The 21,438-nt window shown below is 37.1% G+C and overlaps 1 protein-coding gene across 2 annotated transcripts in view; it reads left to right on the top strand.

The window, feature by feature from the left end:
• The window catches only part of USP32 (ubiquitin specific peptidase 32), a 212,936-nt gene that overhangs the window by 30,843 nt on the left and 160,655 nt on the right, over window positions 1-21,438 (top strand). For both annotated transcript variants that reach the window (XM_049860791.1, XM_049860790.1), the window contains exon 2: window positions 15,868-15,995. In XM_049860791.1, the coding sequence (XP_049716748.1) occupies window positions 15,868-15,995 (128 nt within the window). The remainder of the gene's footprint in view (window positions 1-15,867; window positions 15,996-21,438) is intronic.

Here is a 21,438-nt window from a genome sequence, read left to right as displayed (position 1 = left end):
GTTAGTCATGTTAATGAGGCAGGACTCAATCTACAGGGTTAGGTTGGATCTTTTTTTTTTTAGAAATCATTTTGCTACACTGAGATTTTTCTTTTTTTAATTAAGTTTTATTGTGCTTTAAGTGAAAGTTAACAAATCAGTCGGTTTCTCATACAAAAATTTACATACACCTTGCTATACACTCCTAATTGCTCTCCCTCTAATGAGATAGCACAGTTCTTCACTCCACTCTCTCTCCTCATGTCCATTCCCGAAGCTTCTGGCCCCCTCTGCCCTCTCATCTCCCCTCCAGATAGGAGATGCCAACATAGTCTCATGTGTGTGTTATTTGTGTAAAACTAAGGTAGTTGTCTTTTGGCTGATTTTTTTTTTCCCGTTGGTGGAAAGGAGGATACATGGGAATATACATTTTAATGTAGAGGAACTAATGAGTGCCGTGTTGGTGGTAGCTTCAGAAGTTTATGAACCAGGAGAATGATAAATTGTGTGTTTGATTTGAGAGATTGCTGGAAGTGAATGAACTAGAAAACTTGTCGTCAACATATGTTAAATAGTCATTTTGTTATAGTATGGGGAAAAAAAGCTAATGAATACTTAAGGACATTCTCCCCATGATGTTTTTAAGACTCTCCTGCAGTGTCTGGGTAGGCAGTGTTTAAGTTTACAGTGAGTTTCCTGTGATCATACATTAAGTAGTGTCTTTTTTGATATATGTTTTATTCTTGTGGGCAGTTTTCTAAAATACATTAATTCCCAGAAATTATTTGACGTTAACGTTATAGCATTATATTTGGAATGTTTTGGAATGCAAAGTGTCATTCTTAATAGAAGAAAACTTGTACCTGTTTCTCTGTTTGTGCTCGAAATTTATAAGTTGTTACGAAAGTACCTTTGTTGTCCAGCACATAGATTCCATTTTACAGTTTCCCCCCACATTTTTATTCTTGTTAACTGGACACTGTGGTAGCGTAGTGGTTAAGAGCTACGGCTGCTAACTAAAAGGTCAGCAGTTTGAATCCACCAGGCGCTCCTTGGAAGCCCTATGGGGCAGTTCTGCTCTGTCCTGTAGGGTCGCTATGTGTCGGAATTGACTCAATGGCAGTGGGCTGGTTGGTTGGTTATAGGAAAGAAGCAGCAGAATTTTCTTAGACTATTTCAAATTTTTATGCAGTCCAGAAAAGCTTTGGGATGCTGGGGAACAGAAGTAGTGGCAGTTGGGCCAACCTGATGCTCTCAAAGATAGGGTGGTTCGTTTTGATTACAGACACTGGCAGTCTGTAAAGTGAAGATATGGAGCCACAATCCGTTGTACAGGCTGCAGTAACCAAGTGTGTTGTGGTAAAGCCAAGAACAACTTTGTTTGGATATAGTAGAAGAGATGGCTGGATCCACTTTTAGTTTCCAGGCATATACCACACATGGATGGCAATATTGCCAACACTATATATTTGAGCACTAAGGTCAAACGTTATATATATTGCCACACTATTTTCTGCTTTGAATTACAGGTCGTTTGCTCAGGGATATAAACTAGGATGTAGGACGCAATAGCTAAGAGCCCAGATTTATACCTTCTAAATAACAGAAGAAGTGGAGATTTATTTTTCTCTATAATTTAAACAGCTAGCCTTAGATGGGCTATGCAACATAGATTCTTTTAGAATTTTTTTAGAATTAATGTGACTAAATAAATAACAGTAAGTAAAAGGTTAGGAAAAACCACCATGTGGGAATATAAATTGGTAGAGCCACTTGGAAGGAACTTTGGCAATATCTTTTAAAACAAAAATGTACATAACCTAGTGCTTATTAGTGAGCTACTCACATATATATCCAAGGATGCATGTATGTGATTTTTCATTGCAAGTGTTTGTATGAGGGAAAAAACGGGAAACAGTTTAAATGTCTAATAATAATAGCTAGATGATCTGTGGTATTGTTTTATAATGGAGTACCGTGTAGCACATGTACAGGTTCCTCATGAGCACAATTAAGTGTTCTGGAATTCCCATCTTTGCAATGTTATCCATAATTTGTTATAATCTACACAGTCGGATGCCTTCACATAGTCAATAAAACACAGGTAAACATCTTTCTGGTATTCTGTGCTTTTAGCCAGAATCCATCCAACATTAGTAATGATATCTGTGACTCCACGCCTTCTGAATCTGGCTTGAATTTCTGGCAGTTCCTTCTCAATGTAATGCTGCAACTACTTTTGAATGATCTTCGGCAAAATTTCATTGCGTGTGCTATTGATATTGTTCAATAATTTCCGCATTCGGTTGGATCGCCTTTCTTTGGAATAAGGATAAATATGGGTCTCTTCCAGTTGGTTGGCCAGGTAGCCATCTTCCAAATTTCTTGGCATAGACCAGTGAGCACTTCCATTGCTGTATCCATTTATTGAAACAATTGGTATTCTGTCAGTTCCTGGAGCCATGTTTTTTGCCAACACCTTCAGTGCAGCTTGGACCTCTTCCTTCAGTACCTTTGGTTCCTGATCATATGGTACCTCCTGAAATGGTTGAATGCAAGCCAGTTGTTTTTGGTATGGTGACTCTGTATCCTTCCATCTTCTTTTGATGCTTCCTGCATCATTTAATATTGTCCCTGTAGAATCCTTCAATGTTGCAACTCGAGGCTTGAGTTTTTTCTTCAGTTCTTTCAGCTTGAGAAATGCCGAGCATGTTTTTGCTTTTTGGTTTTCTAACTCCAGGTCTTTGTACTTGTCATTATAATACTGTACTTAGTCTTCTTGAGCCGCCCTCTGAAATCTGTTCAGCTGTTTTACTTCATCATTTCTTCCATTCACTTTAGCTACTGTACGTACGAGAGCAAGTTTCAGAGTCTCTTCTGACATCCGTTTTGGTCTTTTCTTTCTTTCCTGTCTTTTTAGTGACCTCTTGCTTTCTTTATGTATGATGTCCTTGATGTCATTCCACAACTCATCTGGTCTTCAGTCATTAATGTTCAATGCATCAAATCTGTCCTTGGATGATCTCTAAATCCGGGTGGCATATACTCAAGGTCGTACTTTGGCTCTCGTTGACTTGTTCTAATTTTCTTCAGCTTCAACTCGAACTTGCATATGAGCAATCGATGGTCTGTTCCGCAGTCGGCCCCTGGCCCTGTTCTGACTGATGGATGATATTGAACTTTCTCATTGTCTCTTTCCACAGATGTAGTCAATTTGATTCCTGTGTATTCTGCCTGGCGAGGTCCACATGTATACTCACCATTTATGTTGTTCAAAAAAGGTATTTGCAACAGAGGATTCACTGGTTTTGCAAAACTCCACCATGCGATCTCCAGCATCATTTCTATCACCAAGGCTATATTTTCCAACTACTGATCCTTCTTTGTTCCCAACTTTCGCATTTCAGTCACCAGTAATTATCAGTGCATCCTGATTGCATGTTTGATCAATTTCAGACCGCAGAAATTGGTAAAAATCTTCAGTTTCTTCATCTTTGGCCTTAGTGGTTGGTGCGTAAACTTGAATAATAGTCATATTAACTGGTCTTCCTTGTAGGTGTGTGGATATTATTCTATCAGTGACAGCATTGTACTTCAGGATAGGCCTTGAAATATTCTTTTTAACTATGAATATGATGCCGTTCCTCTTCAGTTTGTCCTTCCCAGCATAGGAGACTGTATGATTGTCCTAACATTTAATTGTGTTTACGAAGAACCTGTACATAGATCAAGAGGCAGTCATTGGAACAGAACAAGGGGGTACTGCGTGGTTTAAAGTCAGGAAAGGTGTGCATCAGGGTTGTATCCTTCCACCATACTTATTCAGCCTGTATACTGAGCAACTGAGAAGCTGAACTACGTGAAGAAGAATGGGGCATCAGGACTGGAGGAAGACTCATTAACAACTGAGTTATGCAGATGACACAACCTTGCTTGCTGAAAGTGAAGAGGACTCGAAGCACATACAGATGAAGATCAAAAACCATAGCCTACAGTATGGATTACACCTCAACATAAAGAAAACAAAAATCCTCACAACTGGACCAATAAGCAACATCATGATAAATGGAGAAAAGATTAAAATTGTCCAAGATTTCGTTTTACTTGGATTCACAGTCAACACCCACGGAATTAGTAGTCAAATGACACATTGTGTTGGGCAAATCTGTTGGAAAAAACCCCTTTAAAGTGTTAAAAAGCAAAGATGTCACCTTGAAGACTAATGTGCGACTGACCCCAGCCATGGTGTTTTCAATAGCCTCATATGCATGTGAAGCTGGATAATAAATAAGACCAAAGAAGAACTGACACCTTTCGATTATGGTGATGGCAAAGAATGAATATACCACGGACTGCCAAAAGAAGGAACAAAATCTGTTTTGGAAGAAGTACCGCCAGAATGCTTCTTAGAAGGAAGGGATGGCAAGACTGCATCTCATGTACTTTGGACGTGTTATCAGGAGGGATTAGTCCCTCCAAAAGGCCATCCTCATGTTTGATAAAGTAGAGAGTCAGTGAAAAAGAGGAAGACCCTTAATGAGGTGGATTGACACAGTGGCTGCAACAATGGGCTCAAGCATAGCAAAGATTGTGAAGATGGTGCAGAACCGGGTCATGTTTTCGTTCTGTTGTACATAGGGTCACTATGAGTTGGAACAGACTTGAGAGCACATAACAACAACTACATGTAGCACATAAAGGAATGAGCTAGATCTATATGTAATAAGAACAAGTTACATTATGATATGTGTAATGTGATACTAAGGAGCCCTGGTGGCACAGTGGTTAAAATGCTCGGCTGCGCATCAAAAGGTTGGCGTTTCAAACCTACCAGCTGCTCTGAGGAAGAAAGATGTGGCAGTCTTCTTCCGTAAGGATTAATAGCCTTGAAAACCCCATTGGGCAGTTCTATCCTGTCCTACAGGGTCACTATGAGTCGGAATCAACTTAATGGCAGTGGGTGGGTAATATGATATTACTGTAGGTTTCTATGGGTACAGCTTAAAAAAGCATGAAAAAAGACCCGAAAGATAAACATTGATTATCTCTTGGGGAAGTGTTGGGGGAAGATGGTGGGAGGGAGTGGGACAGGAGAGAGGAGGTTAGTAGGATTTTGTGGTGGTTTTTAGGTCTTAGCCTTATTTGTGTGTACCGTTTAAACTTAAAAAAAGAATGCATTCACTTATTAGTTGTGTCATTAAAAAGTAATTAAAAAATTACCTCTAATTGCCACCCAACACAAAAGCCACTTTTTTGTGTGTGTACATAATCATCCACTGTGTATAATTTTTGTGTAATTTTAATCATCTTTGATTATTTATCGTTATATTACAACATGTTTTCATGTTTCTGTGAAGCATTTATTACCATCTTTATACAACAGAAAATACAACCAGTTGCCATCAAGTAGATTCTGTATGTTGGAGCTTTTCAAAGCCACCTCTAGGCCTCCAGTTTCTCAGTTTTTCTTTTTCAGTTTTGGCCTTTTTTTTTCTTGTCAGCCCAGGAAGTAATGCTGTCTCATGCAGTTGCAAGGTTAAATAGTTGCCGCTGATTGTTTTTAGTGAACGCTCTGGGGATAGTGCCGTTTGTACAGAGTGAATTTAAACACAGTCCCTGAGAAGGTGTTCTTTAGGACGCTACCTGACAGGTCAAATATTGAGAACTCTCTGGGGATGGGGCTCTTAGGAAGCTGCAGACCTTTCTGCTTCCCTCAGTGGCTGCTGGTTTTCACAGCTATTGTGAGTTGGGACGTTGTTGGTTTTCAAAGGATACTGCAGAGCTAGGGAGAGGGAGATGGGAATGGAGCTTGGCAAAGCACCGCAAATATCGCTGTTTTTACAGAGATTCAACCGCTTTTCTTACATAAGGCTCCTTGGATCATTGCAAGCCTTTAGTTGATTTCTAGTGTTCTGAAAAAGTTGAATTTCACAGTTTTTAATCTGTATTCTTATCGTTTTTATGGAGGGATGGATTTTCAGAGACTTTTACTACACCATTCCAGAAGTCAAACCTCCTTAAAGTCTCCTCCCCACCCTTCTCCCTCCCAAGAAAATTTTACACAATAAAAGCACGTCTTACTGTCAGTGAGTTTTGACAACATACGGAATATTTCTGTCATCCAAGAAAGTGCACATGTATCCCTTCCCAGTAAATCTCCCTCACCTTCAGAGGTAACCAGTACTCTTATTTTTGTCACCTTTGATTAGTTTTGCATGTTCTACTTAACATAAATAAAATCCCACAGTATTTGTTTACTCTTTTGTGTCAGCCTTCTTTTGCTCTATATAATTAATGTCTGTGAGCATTATCCATGTTGTTACGTGTATCTATAGCTTTTTTCTTATTGCTGAATAGTATCTATAATGTGAACGTTTAAAAATCTGTGCACATCTTCATGGACGTTTGGATCATTTTCTGTTTTTGGCTATTATAAATGAAGTTGTGAACATTTATGTTGAGGTCTTTCTAGATCATATGTTTTCGTTTCTATTACGTAAATACTGAGGAGTGAAATTGCTAGGTCAAAGGGTAGGGGTATGTTTAAAAGAAACTGCTAAACCCTTTTCCAAAGCAGATGTACTGTATTACGTTCCCATTAGCAATGAATAAAAGTTTCAGTTCTTCTGTATCATTGCCAGCATTTTGGTTTTCTCAGTCTTTTTTGTGTGTTTGTGTGAAAATATACGCACCAAAACATTTGCCAGTACAACTTCCACATTTACAGTAAAATGATATTGATTACATTTTTCGTGTGCCATCATTACTGCTGTCCTTTTCAAAACATTCCACCACCATTAACACAAACTCAATGCCACCCAAACAAAAACTCGCTCTTCCCCCTCCTTTCTATCCTTGATAATCATTAGTAATCTTTGGTGTCTATATAGTTGCTTATTTCACATAAGTCAGATCATACAGTATTTATCTTTTTGCGAGTGACTTATCTTGCTCAGCATAATGTTTTCAAGGTTCATCTATATCGTGGCATGCATCAGAACTTAATTTCTCTTCATAGCTGCATAATAGTCCATTGTATGTACTGTATTTTAACACAAATAACATGCCAGGTTGCTCCCTCCTGCCTTGAGGTATTTTTGTAAAGATGCTATTTTTTTTTTTTTTACTGCAGCGTATAAGAATTGGAGTGGTAACGCTTGCAAGGGTGTCTCATGGGGGGGGCGGGGGAAGGACAGGGCATGGCTGGCAAACAAATGCAGAGGGCGTGCATTATTTGCACAAAATACGGTATGTGCCACATTTTTTAATCCATTTATTTGCTGATAGACATTTTGGTTTTTTCCACCTTTTGGCTGTTGTGAAAAGTGCTGCAGTGTACTGTGGCATACAGTTTTCTGTTTGCATTCCTACTTTCACTTCGTCTGGGTATATACCTGGGATTGGGATTACTGAGTCAAATTTTTTTTTTTTTTTAATTGTAGTTCTGTGTTCAACTTTTTGATGAACCGCCAAACTGGTTTTTACAGTGGCTATACCATTTTACATTCCCACCAGCAATGGATGAGGGTTCCAGTTTCTCCAACCTCCCCAACACCTGTTGTTTTCAGTTTTTTTTTTTTGATCATTGCCATTCTAATGGGGGTAAGGTGATACCTCATTATGGCTTCGATTTGCATCTCTTTAATGGCTAATGATGTTGAACATCTGTTCATGTACTTGTTAGCCATTTGGATATCTTCTTTGGTGAGCTGTTCAAGTCCTTTGCCCATTTTTTGATTAGGTTTTTTTTGTTGTTGTTAACTTATAGAATTTTTGTGAGTATTTTGGATATTAGGCCTTTAGCTGATAATATGGTTCCTCAGATTTTTGTTCCCAATCTTTGGGTTCTCTTTTTACTTTGTTCATAAAGTCTCAGCCTTTTTGATTTCAGCCATTGTAATAGCTGTCTGGTGGTATGTTATTAATTTGCATTTCCTTGATTACTAATGAGATTGAACACATTTTCATGTTTATTGGACATTCGAATATCCTTTTTTATGAAGTGCTCATTAAGCCATTTTTCTGTCCTTCAATTAGGCTTTCTATCTTTGTAATATATGCTTTAGAGGAAGATAAGAAAGGAGTCTAATACTTACACATCATTACCGATGACATGAAGATGTTCAGAAGCAAGGTAGTGGGTGAACGAATGCTTTTAAATCTGGCAATGACTATTTTTTTGGTTCATCAGGGATCTTAGCCTGGAAATTTTAATGATCTCACTTCCTTTTTATATTTCGATGGACTGAATTCAGAATGGGTAGAAAACTTAATTGAATTTAAGCTATAATAATGGGGCTTATATTTTGGGTTCACAGGGTCAACTATAAGTGTATATTTTCCATTAAAAAATTAATTATCTACCACAGAGACAGTTTATATGAACATTATCTGAAGTCCTATGAGCTATTTTCTTGAGAATAGTATTGCTTAGGGGTCAAAGTCAGTAATTATAGTGTTAGCATTGTCCCTGATTAGCAAATCAATCTTTTGGCCTTAGTTATGAAAATTGGAATCTCCTTTCCTGCCTCATGGGAGTACTTTATAAAACTGAGGTTCTCAGAAGTCCTTTAATCTTTGTAAAATAATAAATGCATACTCATTTAAAAATTTTTCTTTATATTATTTTACTTAGAGTTAATTTCTTCATATGTTTTTTGGTTAACTCTTACAATACGTATTAACCAATTTAACATCATAAAATGAAAGTCTGCTTTGAAGGAATTGAATCCTTTTGTATTATTAGGGATTCTAGTTTATAGAACAAGTGTAGGCCAGTTTCAGAATTTCTAGTACTGTGCCACTTAAGTTTATGAATACGAGTCAAGGTATAAACCTTCAACTTTGTTTCGTTTTTGTCAGAGACAAAATCTTAAGACACCATTTAGTCCTAGTTATTTTCTGAAAGTCTGAAAGTGTTGTGTTCTCTACAAAGTCACCAGTGGCAAAAACAACTTGCTGGTTGTAGGCTGCCTCTTGCCTGAGGTGTTCCACCTGGGTTGCCTTTATCATCTACCTGAAGCGGTTTTTGTTGTAAGGAGTCTGCCAGAGGGGCTTTTGGTGGGTAAATTCAGTTCAGCTCTGCCAAAGCCCATTTATAAATTAGTGTTCATTGTGATTTCTTTGCTACGTTCGGCATCTTCTTCTTGTCACCTGTTTGTAAATTCTTAGCTTACTTTGGCAGCAAAAGGCATATTTCCCAGTGTTTACCTCTAATTTTATCCTCTGAACCATGTGTTACTAAATTCTCATTAATGCCTTTGGAACCAAACTGTTAAAGATAGCAATTTCTCATGCTTTAGCAAAAATCTAAATGCATGACACCACCTTGGCTCTGTGGGAGAGATGAAGAAATAGAACACTTGGTCCCCACTCTTGAGGGACTTAATATCTACTTGGAGAAATAAGAGTTAAATGTTACATTTGAAGAAGTTACAGTATAAGTAACAGGAATACAGAACACCAAAACCAAAACCAAACCAAACCCAGTGCCATCGAATTGATTCCGACTCTTAGCGACCCTATAGGACAGAGTAGAACTGCCCCACAGAGTTTCCAAGGAGTGCCTGGCGGATTCGAACTGCCGATCCTTTGGTTAGCAGCTGTAACACTTAACCACTACGTCACCAGGGTTTCCACAGAACACCAGTCTTATGAAAATCTTACCTTTACAAAAATGAATTAAAGCTTATGCATTTCACAGTCGCATGCATATGATTTCTTGAATGGAAATAAAAGGGTATAGAGTTCAGAGAATGCCCACAGGAATGCAAACATCCATACTGTCTCTGCAGAAAAAAGGTTGAGAACTACTAGTACAGACAAGAAAAACAGACTTTAGAGACAGCAGTGAGCATTATGCTGGCTTTTTTCTTCCTTCTCATATGTTTGTTTTGTGGGGTTATTAAAAGTATGTACTTTAGTTTTCCTTTCAGGAGCAATGAATTCTAATCTCTTCATATGACCCTGCCTAAGCTCTTTAGCTTCTCTATCCAAATCAGAAAGGAGGACTTGACCTATTTATTGTTGGTAAGGTAGAAATGTAAATATAAAGCAAAATATTCAAATTCCGTTACAGTGGGTTTGAACCGCCAACCGTTTGGTTAGTGGCCAAATGCTTAACCACTGAGCCACCAGGACTTCTCATAAATAAGACAGAGGCCTGGAGATAGGATATCCAGGAGTTGTATGACAGTTCCGTGGTCATCACGACTTGTTTTTCGACTTCACCAACCTTAATACACGGCTTTTAATTCAGGCTCACTCATAGTATAAAATGGTTGCTGGAAGCATAGTTTCTGAGTTCCAGGTGGGAAGAAGGGACAAGGCAAAAAGATATTATTTGCCAGCTGTCTTCACCTTTTAAGGAACCTTCTTGAAAGCTCTCCCTGGCAACTTCTGTTACATTTCATTGGCTATCACTAGTTGCAAGGAAAGCTGGGAAATAAAGTCTTTTAGTTAGGAACATTATCACCTTGAATAAAGTCAAGGGTCTGTTATGTCTGCCAGTTATCAACTTCATTTCCTCTAGTCCTGCCTCTTGCACCTTATACTCCATTTATGTCAAACTACTTGGAGTTTCCTGATTACCCGTGCTAATTTATGCTTTTCTATGTGCTTTGCCTTCATGGAATAGAAAAGCTTTCTGCCGTTTCTTGCCAGGTGAACCACTTTCGGTTACCATCCAGTCCATTCTGACTCATGGTTACCCCATGTGTGTCAGAGTAGAATTGTGCTCCATAGGGTTTCAAGCCCTGATTTTCCAGAAGTAGATTGCCAGGCCTTTCTTCTGAGGTGCCTCTGGGTAGACTCGAACCTCCAGCCTTTTGATTAGCAAGCAGTTGAGCACATTAACCATTTACACACTACAGGGACTCTACTCTTTCTTTAAACCCCAAGTCAAGAGTTACTACCTCTTAGACGACTTTCTTGATCACCAGCTCAGTACCTCCACTTTGACATTTACTACCTGGTATTTCAGTTATTTCATTATGTGCCTATCTTTCCTATTAAGTTTTGAAATTTTAGAATTCGATATTACTAATCTTGACCCTGCCTGACATACAGTAGACATTTAATAAGTATTTGTTGTAGAAAATCAGCCAAAAGTACAATTTTAAAACAGCTAGGGGCAGTGGCGTCACTAGAGGTCACGGGGTGCAGACTGCACTAAGTGACACTGTCAGAGGGGATGATACCAAAATGACTGTCTGAGGCATGTGAAACAAACAGTAACACATGTAGTTCAACCATGTATACGAGACTAAGCAGGCGCGACAGTTCCAGGGCAGGGATGAAAAGACAGGAGGGACAGGAAAGCTGTACAAATGGAAATGGGGAACCCGGGATCGGGAAGCGGAGAGCGTTGATACGTCAAGGGGTTGGCAACCAGTGTCACAAAACAATATGTGTATTAATTGTTTAATGAGAAGCGAATTTGCTCTGTACCCTTTCACCTAAAGCACGGTAAAAAAAAAAAAATTACAAAATGACTATAAAATTTTTGTGCAGCGTTTCAGCAGAAATTTACTATTTTTTTAATTAAAATATCCCTGTAATTAGTTGTAACAACAACAATTTTTCATAAGCGCAGCTTGTATGTATTACATGTAACCCTATTTGGGTGGTTTTTCACATGCTATTTGCATAGTAGACTAATCAATCCCTTCAAGGTTGTGGCCCAGCCAATCATTTTGGCAGAATTATAAAGCCTAGGCCAGAAAGGCTGTATATAAGAGAAACCCATTGCACTGGATTGTTTCTTCATTTTTATTGCTGAGTAATATCCCATTGTACGGGTATTTCACAAATTATTCATCTGTTCATAGGCGAAAAAGGAGTTTCTGGTTTTTTGGTTATTAATAAAGTTGCTGTGTGCATTTCTGTACAATATTTTCATTTCTCTTGCTAAATAACAAGGAGTGGAATTCCTGGGTTATAAAGTAATTTTGTATTAACTTTATAAGAAAGTGCCGCACTGCCATTTATTTATTTATTTATATTAACTTTTATTGAGCTTCAAGTGAACGTTTACAAAAACAAGTCAGACTGTCACATATAAGTTTATATACACCTTACTCCGTTCTGCCACTTGCTCTCCCCCTAATGAGTCAGCCCTTCCAGTCTCTCCTTTTGTGACAATTTTGCCAGCTTCCAACTCTCTCTATCCTCCCATCCCCCCTCCAGACAGGAGATGCCAACACAGTCTCAAGTGTCCACCTGATATCATTAGCTCACTCTTCATCAGCATCTCTCTCCTACCCACTGTCCAGTCCCTTTCATGCCTGCTGAGTTGTCTTCGGGAATGGTTCCTATCCTGGGCCAACAGAAGGTTTGGGGACCATGACCACCGGGATTCCTCTAGTCTCAGTCAGACCATTAAGTATGGTCTTTTTGTGAGAATTTGGGATCTGCCTCCCACTGATCTCCTGCTCCCTCAGGGGTTCTCTGATGTGCTCCCTGCCAGGGCAGTCATCAGTTGTAGCCAGGTACCATCTAGTTCTTCTGGTCTCAGGATGATGTAAGTCTCTAGTTCATGTGGCCTTTCTGTCTCTTGGGCTCTTAGTTATCGTGTGACCTTGGTGTTCTTCATTCTCCTTTGCTCCAGGTGGGTTGAGACCAATTGATGCATCTTAGATGGCCGCTTGTTAGCATTTAAGACCCCAGACGCCACATTTCAAAGTGGGATGCAGAATGTTTTCATAATAGCATTATTTTGCCAATTGACTTAGAAGTCCCCTTAAGCCATAGTCCCCAAACCCCCGCCCTTGCTCCGCTGACCTCTGAAGCATTCAGTTTATCCCGGAAACTTCTTTGCTTTTGGTCCAGTCCAGTCTAACCATTCTTTATATAGACTTTCAACCCATCTCTTTCTTTTAGCCCCTCCTCTTACCTCCTCTGCCTTTTGTCGTTATTAGTACTGTCAGTTCCTGAGCCTTTTTGGAGCTCTGGACAGAATGAATTGGATTGCTTCTTGTTTGCATTTCTCAACTCCTGGTGCTGAGGTTTCAACTCTCTTTAGCTTCTTTAGATCAGTCACCAGTCCTGCAGACTCTTAATGTCCTCTACAAAAAAAATTGTCTCTTAGGTCATCAGTCCTCTCTTTTTTTATTTTCTTTGTCCTTGTGAGTTTATATTCTTTTTTTATTGTTGTAGTTTTAGTGAGGTCTTGAGAGAGAAGAGAAAAAAAATTCATGTGTTCAGTTTTCCATATTTTTGCTAAAACTGCACATTTTCTTTCTAAAATTAAAATAACTACATTGATAGTATGGTGTCTTACCTTAAAACTTATTAGACCTGGTTCTATTTTTCTTTCTTGCCTAAGTTTATTTTTAAAATTTTCAGTTTCAGAAAATTGAAAAAATTTTTACAAATGAACACTTTTATGTATTCTTTTTCTATAGATTTTGAGTAAGTAAAAATACTCTATTTTCAGTAAAAATGGATCTATTGAACATTTTAGTCTGATATTCTATTTTGAGAGTATACCATAGCTTATTCAACCTGTTCTCTGCTGGTGGACATTGTTTGCTTTTTATAAATGTTTTAAAAAGCTTGTTTATATGTACGTTTCCTTCCACTATAAATGAATACATTCCTTGATCATGAGACTGCTATTTTTTTAAACATATTATCAAACAGTTCTTCAAATAATCTGTAATCAACAGTGCATGAAACTATCATAGTATATTCTAATGGTTGATTTTTTTTCTTCTCTGCTAGACTGTGAGCAACCTAATTTATTAGAAAAGCCATTAATGAAAATTAGACATTTTGAAGAAATAGGTTTTCCAGTAGTTGAAGTCGTATCTTCTCCATTACTGTAATTTATCACACATGACTGTTCTATTTTTCACATTTGTGTTCTAAAAAGAAAGAAAAATCAAATTAGTATATTGGAGATGTTAATACTGTAATTCCAGTTTTTAATGAAGTAAGCACCTCATGTTAACACTTTTCTCTAGCTACTTATTCAAGTATTGGATCTTATTGTTTTATCATTGCCCTACATGTTGTTGAACCCATCAACCCTCCCTCCTTATCATAAACATGTATTGAGTGATTCGCTATGTGCCAGGCACTCCTAAGTCTTTATCTTGCTGGTCCTTTCTGTTTTACTTGAGACTGTCCATTAGTTCCTTCTTCCTGGCTTTTGGAGACCACATTCTCTTTTTTTCTCCGTCTCTCCTTCTATTTCTTATTAGTTTCTTTTGAGCATTTTTTTCTTCCTCTGCACACACTATAAGCATTGGTTTCTTTCAGTTTTGTTTCTTATTGTGTTTCTTAGTCATGGTTTTAATTGCCACCTGTAGGCGGATGACTCCCATCAAACTTCTCCTAAGCTTTCCACTTATAATCCCCAAAACCCAGTGAATACCTAAGGTTCCTCATATTCAGTATGTCCAAAATGGAGTTTATCATCTTTTCTTACTGACTTATTGTTTTTCCTACGTTCCCTGTTCACATAATACCACCATCCTTTAAGTTTCCCGGAATAGAAACCTGGGTGTTATTTTAGATCGCTTCTATTCCCAGGCAAGCTTCAAGTTCTGTTGACTTTTCTTCCTAGATTGTTCCCAGTTTTGGCTCCTCCTTATAGGGTTGCTATGAGTCAGAATCGACTCGAAGGCAGTGGGTTTGGGTTTTTTTTGGGTTTTTCCTCTTGTAGTAGCGGTTCTAGTTATTGCTTCTGTTTTTTCCCACCTCAATTCTGTTCTCTTCACTGCTGGTAGACGGAGCTATATGAATTGTATCTGACTGTGTGTCCCTTCCAACATTAAGCCCAAATTCCTTATTATGACAGAAGAGAATCTCTGTGACTTGGTCTCACTGGCTCTCTAGGTTTATCATTTACTACTCTCTGCCTTACTTATTTTCCTCTAGTAATATAGAGTTCTCCATTCACCCTGAGGATCATTGAACTTCTGAACAAAATATTCTCTCTGCCAGGCATGCACTTGTCTTTTTTTCTTTTTGCTTGGTTTATCCCTTAAGATTTTATGTAATCATCCTCTCCTTCCAGAAGCCTTCTCTGTTTCCCCACCATGGGTCTAAGGTACCCATTTCTGTACCTCCACTGTGATCATTGCACTAACCATATAATATTTAAAAAAAGGAAAACTAAACCAAACTCGTTACTGTTGAGTCGGTTCTGACTTGTAGCAGCCCTATAGGACAGAGTAGAACTGCCCCATAGGATTTCCAAGGAGCAGCTGGTGAACTTGAACTGCCAACTCTTAACCACTGTGCCACCCGGGCTCCTTATAATATTAAGGGGTATTTATTTCTCTGTCCTTGTAGGAAGAGATTGTTTTTTACAGTTTCTAGTCTTCAATGCCTAAAATAAGGTAGTGGCTTAGTAATTTTATTTTTGGTGATAGGTGTCTAAAATTTTTAGATTGTTAGTATAATCTATTTATAGATTATTTTCTTTTTAAATGGTGGCAAAATCTAAGCTAAATTTGGGGAGTATCCTCTACATGGATGGATGTGTGCTCAAGGACTACAGATAATATAAATTTTATCCTGAAGGAAGTGAGCATATTGCTGCTGAAAACATCAATGCCAGAATCAAATGCCAATTGGCCTATTTGCTGATTTGAAGCCTTTGTTACCTCTTTCTTGCCCCTGCCTAAAATTTGTATGGGTAGTTTAAAGATCTGTCTTTTGAGAATAACAGGTCAAGAATTTTCATATTTTGTAGATCAGATTTGAAAATATTAGAGTTATGACAAGAAAATACCTTTGGATTTTTTTTTTTTTTAACTTATCTGAAAAGAGTATTTGCCAGTTTTTCTTAGGAATTGGTTTGAAAAAAGTCTAAAGATTGTGAGAGTTGTCTTCTTTTCTCTCCTGGGTTTTTACGTGTGTTCTATTTCTGAATTGCAGTTACAGATGTAGAGCTGAAACGACTGAAAGATGCCTTCAAGAGAACCTGTGGACTCTCCTATTACATGGGCCAGCACTGCTTCATCAGGGAAGTGCTTGGGGATGGAGTACCTCCAAAAGTTGCTGAGGTAATCTTTATAACTCATGTTTTCCTTTGAGATAGTTATCCACCAGCCTGAACTCTTGAGGGGCCTCCTGGCCTTAACAGATTTAATCTTCCCCACAGCTTTTTTCCTTACCCAGGAGGTAAACGGGTCTTGTTTTAGATGTCAGTATGGCTGTGTTCTTAGAGGCCAAATTGGAGTACTGCAGAGCTGTAATTCTGCTGTACTTCTGACCTTTAATAGCCACTGAGTGCAATTACAGGACCATTTGTATGGCTGACTTCTTATTCTTACAGACTTCATCTCTCTGACATACCATTTTTGTATTGGGAGTATGTTTTATAAATTTTGTGTTAAAGAAAACCCTTGCATAAAATAAAACCTAGCTGATTATATAAAATTAAATGTTATAAATGAAACACTAACTACTGGAATTCCTAAAGCCTCATTTAAATTCTATGAAAATTTTTAGGTAGAGATAAAATATGCTAAGTTGATATAAGTAATTTTCTTTCTAAAAATAGTAAGACTTTTATAGTTACATATACGTATATGCATTGTGTCATTTTAAATGTAAAATGAGACTAAAATGAGTAAAACAGTGAATGTTACAGTAGGAATTTTAAGCTTGGTATGTTATATATAGACCTTAATTTGCCATTTCTAATTAATGACAATTTCTATTTTTAACCTGTGTTGTGTTCTTTTAAACCTTGCGGTTTATGTAGTATAGAGATTACATTTGTTGTTGCTGTTTTGTGTTTTGAGTTTTTTGGGGGAGAAGGATATATGTTGTTATTTCTCTTACATATATTGTTTTGTAAAATTATGTACTTTCATTTTCTGCTATTTTTATGATAAAAAACCCGGGTAGCACTTATCCTAAGATTATTTATTGAATTCCCTGTTTTAGTAAAATTTATCTTCTGATTTTCTTTTAATCTTTTTGTCTTTAAGTGCTAGTATAATATAAAAGCTTAGAATTTAGCATTTTTTATTTTAGGATATAATTATTAATATAATATGGTATGTATGTAAGTTGCCGGTTAGAGGAAGGGACTAAAACTAACTCTATACTAATTCATGTGAGATATTTCCAAATTCAAATATGTCCTAACTTTAGCTTTTCTCCTCTCCTCTCCTTTCTTACAGTCAAAACTGTCAGGCCTACTGTAATTTATGTTGCTGGGAATTTAGGTCAGATTATCTGACCCATCTCTTTTTACGTGTGTATCTATACATGTTGTTGTTAAGTGTCATGGAGCAGAGTGGGCCCTACTCGTGGTTGACCCCATGCACAATGGTATCAGACCATTATAATCCATAGTGTTTTCATTGGCTGATTTTCAGAAGTAGATCACCAGGCCTTTCTTCCTAGTTTGTTTTAATATGGAAGCTCTGCTACACCTGTTCATTGCAACACACAAGCATCCACTTACAGATGAGTGGTGGTTTCTCTTGAGGTGAATTGTCTGGGAATCGAACCTGGGTCTCCCATGTGGAAGGCGAGAAGTCTACCATGGAACCACACTGCTCTCATTGACCTGTATCTTTTTATGTGTCCACATATATATATCAATTCACAGATATTCATTTAGATTCTTGGTATTTTTCAATTGGGTTGTCTTTTCATTACTGAGTTGCAGGAGTTTTTTTATGTAGTCTAGATACAAGTCCCTTATAAGATATATGATTTACAAATAGTTTCTACCATTCTGTGCATTGTTTTTTCATTTTCTTGATGGTGTCCTTTGAAGCATAAAGTTTTTTAATTTTGATGATGTTCAGTTTATTTATTTTTTAATGGTTTGTGCTTTTGGTGTTGGGCCTAAGAAACCATTGCCTGATGCAAGGTCACAAAGATTTACTGCTGTTTTTCTCTAAAAAAAGCTTTATAGTTTTTAGCTCTTACATTTAGATCTCATCCGTTTTGAGTTAATTTTGGTGTATGATGTGAGGTGTCTAACTTCATTCTTTTGAATGTGGATCTTGAATTGTCCCGGCACCATTTGTTGAAAAGACTCTTCTTTCCTCATTGAATTATCTTAATCAACTTTGTCAAAAATCAATTGACAATGAATGTAAGGGCTTATTTCTGGACTATCATTTTTTTTTCCATTGATCTGTATGTCTCTCTTTGTGCCAGTACCACACTGTTTTGATTCCTGTAGCTTTGTAGTAAGTTTTGAAATCAAGAAGTATAAGTCTTCCAACTTCGTTCTTTTTCAAAATTGTTTTGGCTATTTTGAGTCCCTTGTATTTCCATATAAATTTTACGATCAACTTGTCAATTTCTGCAAAAAAGGCAGCTGGGATTTTGAGAGGGATTGCATTGAATCTGTAGATTAATTTGGGAGTGTTGCCATTTTAATAATATTATCTTCTGATCCATGAAATTGGACTGTCTGTATTTATCTACATCTTTATTTTCTTTCAACGGTGTTTTGTAGTTTTCAGTCTACAGGTCAAATATCCATCAACTGAACAAAATGTAATATATCCAAACAATGAAAAATTGTATGCTAATTAATAGGAATGAAGTTATGATATGTGCCACAGCATGGATGAACCTTGAAACCATTATGATAAGTCAGAGAAGCCAGACACAAAAGACCACATACTGTATGATTTGATTTGTATGAAATGGCCAGAATAGCCAAATCTGTAGAGACAGAAAATAGATTAGTGGTTGCCTAGGTCTGAGGGGGAAAAGGAGGGAGAAATGTGAAGTGACTGGGTACAGGGCTTCTTTTTGGGATGATGAAATGCTCTTAAATTAGATTGGAAGATGGTTACACAACTCTGTGAATACGAAATACCATTGAATTGTAGACTTTATGTGAATGAATGGTATAGTATGTGAATTATATCTTAACAAAGCTGTTAATAAAAGAAGACACACCCACATATACTTTCATAACTTTTATCCCTTTTAGGGTTCTCTGACCTCGTTTCTATGGTTGTTTATATTTTATTATTTTTGGAAGTTTCTCAGCCATTTTTTCAAATACCTTTTCTTCCCTTTCCGTCTTTTCCTTCTGGAGTCAACTAGCACCCGTGTCAGACAATTTCGATATTATCCCACAGCTTTTAGTGTGTTCTTTTTTCTCCATAGGGTCACTATCAGTCAGAATTGAGTTGACACAACGAGTTTGGTTTGTGTTTTAGCACATTTTCAGCATTTGCCAAAATTTTAGCTGATTTTTTTCTTAATCGCTCGTTAGGCAACTGCTGTCTTCCTCTCATGCTCAGTTATTGGTAAGGCAGTCCGTGCATCCCTTCTCTTTTTGGTAGGTTCTGTCCTTCCTTTGATTTCAGGCTACTTGGTTGCCTTGAGACCTCAGCTTTCTGACGGGCTCGAGAATAGTTGTGATAGTTTATATGGCTTTTTCTTGTTAAGTTAGAAATGACACTTCCCAGCTTTCTATATCCAAGGTGGAAGTGGAACTCCCTGCAGCATCAATTTTATAAATTTCATTTTACCCAAAACTGCTTGGACTATCTGTTAAGAGTCATCACTGGATAGAATTATTGATGTAATTGTCTTATAAGAACAATATTAATTTTAAATTGTAAAATCCACTGTGATAATTTCAAGTTTCACTTTCACTCTGTTTAACGGCTTTATTGTGTAAACTCTAGCACAGCATTAAACATAAATAGAAATTTTATAAATGCTTTTAAAGAAGATGTTAAACTTCTTTTGCTTTGTTATTTATTGACTTAGGCTTATTTTAAGTGAGAAAGGATAATATTAGTATGTGGATATTGATTAGTACATAAATATTGTATAAATTCTAAAATGCTGTGAAGAACAAAGTACTTCTATCTTTAATTAATCTTTGGTATTTTCTTAGGAAAGGAAGTCTGTACAGTTTCTCATACAGTAATCTCAAAGGATGAGTGAGCTCCATTAAGCTCAGTTTTGGAACAGTTTCAGCATTCATATAAAATGAACTTAAGACTTCTTTCAGTGTAGAGTCATCAGGCATCCTTCCAAGATAGGCAGGTCAGTAGATAGACTTAATTAGCTTTTGTGTGTATTTGAAAAATGGAGAGAATTTATGGGTATAACTCATATTTGCAGAGCACAAAATTATTTCTGAAGGGGAAAATGCTACATTTTAAATAAAATGGAAGTATATATCTGAACAGGTAGTTTTGAAGCTTCAACTAGCCTTAATGGGTGGATAGAATCAGAATGAAGGATCTGTAGTCTACAACTGGAGGGAAATCAAGTTAAATGATGGGATTTCTAAACAAGGCAATTAGTTGCAAAGCTGAGGAAGTAACCATTCCACAGTATATGACCTTTGTGAGGCCTTTCTTAAAATCTGACAGAGAGTTTGGGCCTTAAATCTGGGAAAAGAGGGCCACCTACTCTTGGTGAGATTCTGAAATTAATATTTTGATGCACAATAGCATTTTTTAATGTCAGTACCTGAAAGCTTCAGAAATCACTTAAGCTGCCAATGGTAGGTGGGGAGAGAACTTTATTCCCGAGCTAATCAATGTTTTTTTTAATAGTGGAAGTATTAGCATGTATTTTTCAAGAATGAGGAAGGATATTTTTGGAACGTCAGTGATGAACTTAAAAGACCAATAAATTCACGATATATTAAGTAAGGAAGCAATGTAAATATCTAAATTATTTTCTAGAAGAAAGTAGCTTTATATTGTTAGAGCAAAAGAGAGATTTATCTAGGAATGAACTGAATTTCCATTTTCTACTTTCTCTGAACTATAGATTTGCTATCATAAATTCAAGACAGAGGCTATTGCGGATGAGGAATAAGAACTCATACGGCAGTTTATAATTTCCAGAAGTTAAGCATCAAATTCATTAGACTTATTGCTTAGAGGACAGATTAGTGTAATTAGCATTTTGATGTATTTCTGATCTTGCTTAAAATAGTAATTTTGCATTATTTAGATAAAATATTAAGTAAACAGAAAACTTTGAGGGGATTGGGAAAACAAAGTAAATGGAAAAGAAATGAAAGATGTGTTACACTTGAAATTATACGTTTTTGAACCAAAGACACTAACTCTTAATAATCCAATGTTTATATTTTCTTTAGGGTGTCACTCTTCTCCCCCCCCCACACCTAAGAAATCTAATAACAAAAAACTTCCATGTAGTATTAATTTGTAATTGTTTCCTATTTAATTGTTTTCATATTCAGTAAGATTGGTTTTTACCATTTAAAAAACCTGCTACGCAAGTGAATTCGTAGTCCAGAAAAAAACAACCAAACCTGTTGTCAAGTTGATTCCGACTCATAGCGACCCTATAGGACAGGGTAGAACTGCCCCATAGGGTTTGCAAGGAGGGGCTGGTCGATGCCAACCTTTTGGTTAGCAGCAGTGCTCTTAACTGCTGTGCTGCCAGGGCTCCAGATTCATAGAAGCTACCCATTAACTGTTTCTTTTAACTGGAAACTCTTAAATCACTATTCTAGGATTG

Source organism: Elephas maximus, chromosome 19 (genome assembly GCF_024166365.1).
Source record: "Elephas maximus indicus isolate mEleMax1 chromosome 19, mEleMax1 primary haplotype, whole genome shotgun sequence".
Taxonomy (NCBI): Eukaryota; Metazoa; Chordata; class Mammalia; order Proboscidea; family Elephantidae; genus Elephas; species Elephas maximus.
Note: the sequence above shows the minus strand (reverse complement) of the source record. Positions and strands in the feature narration are given on the sequence as shown.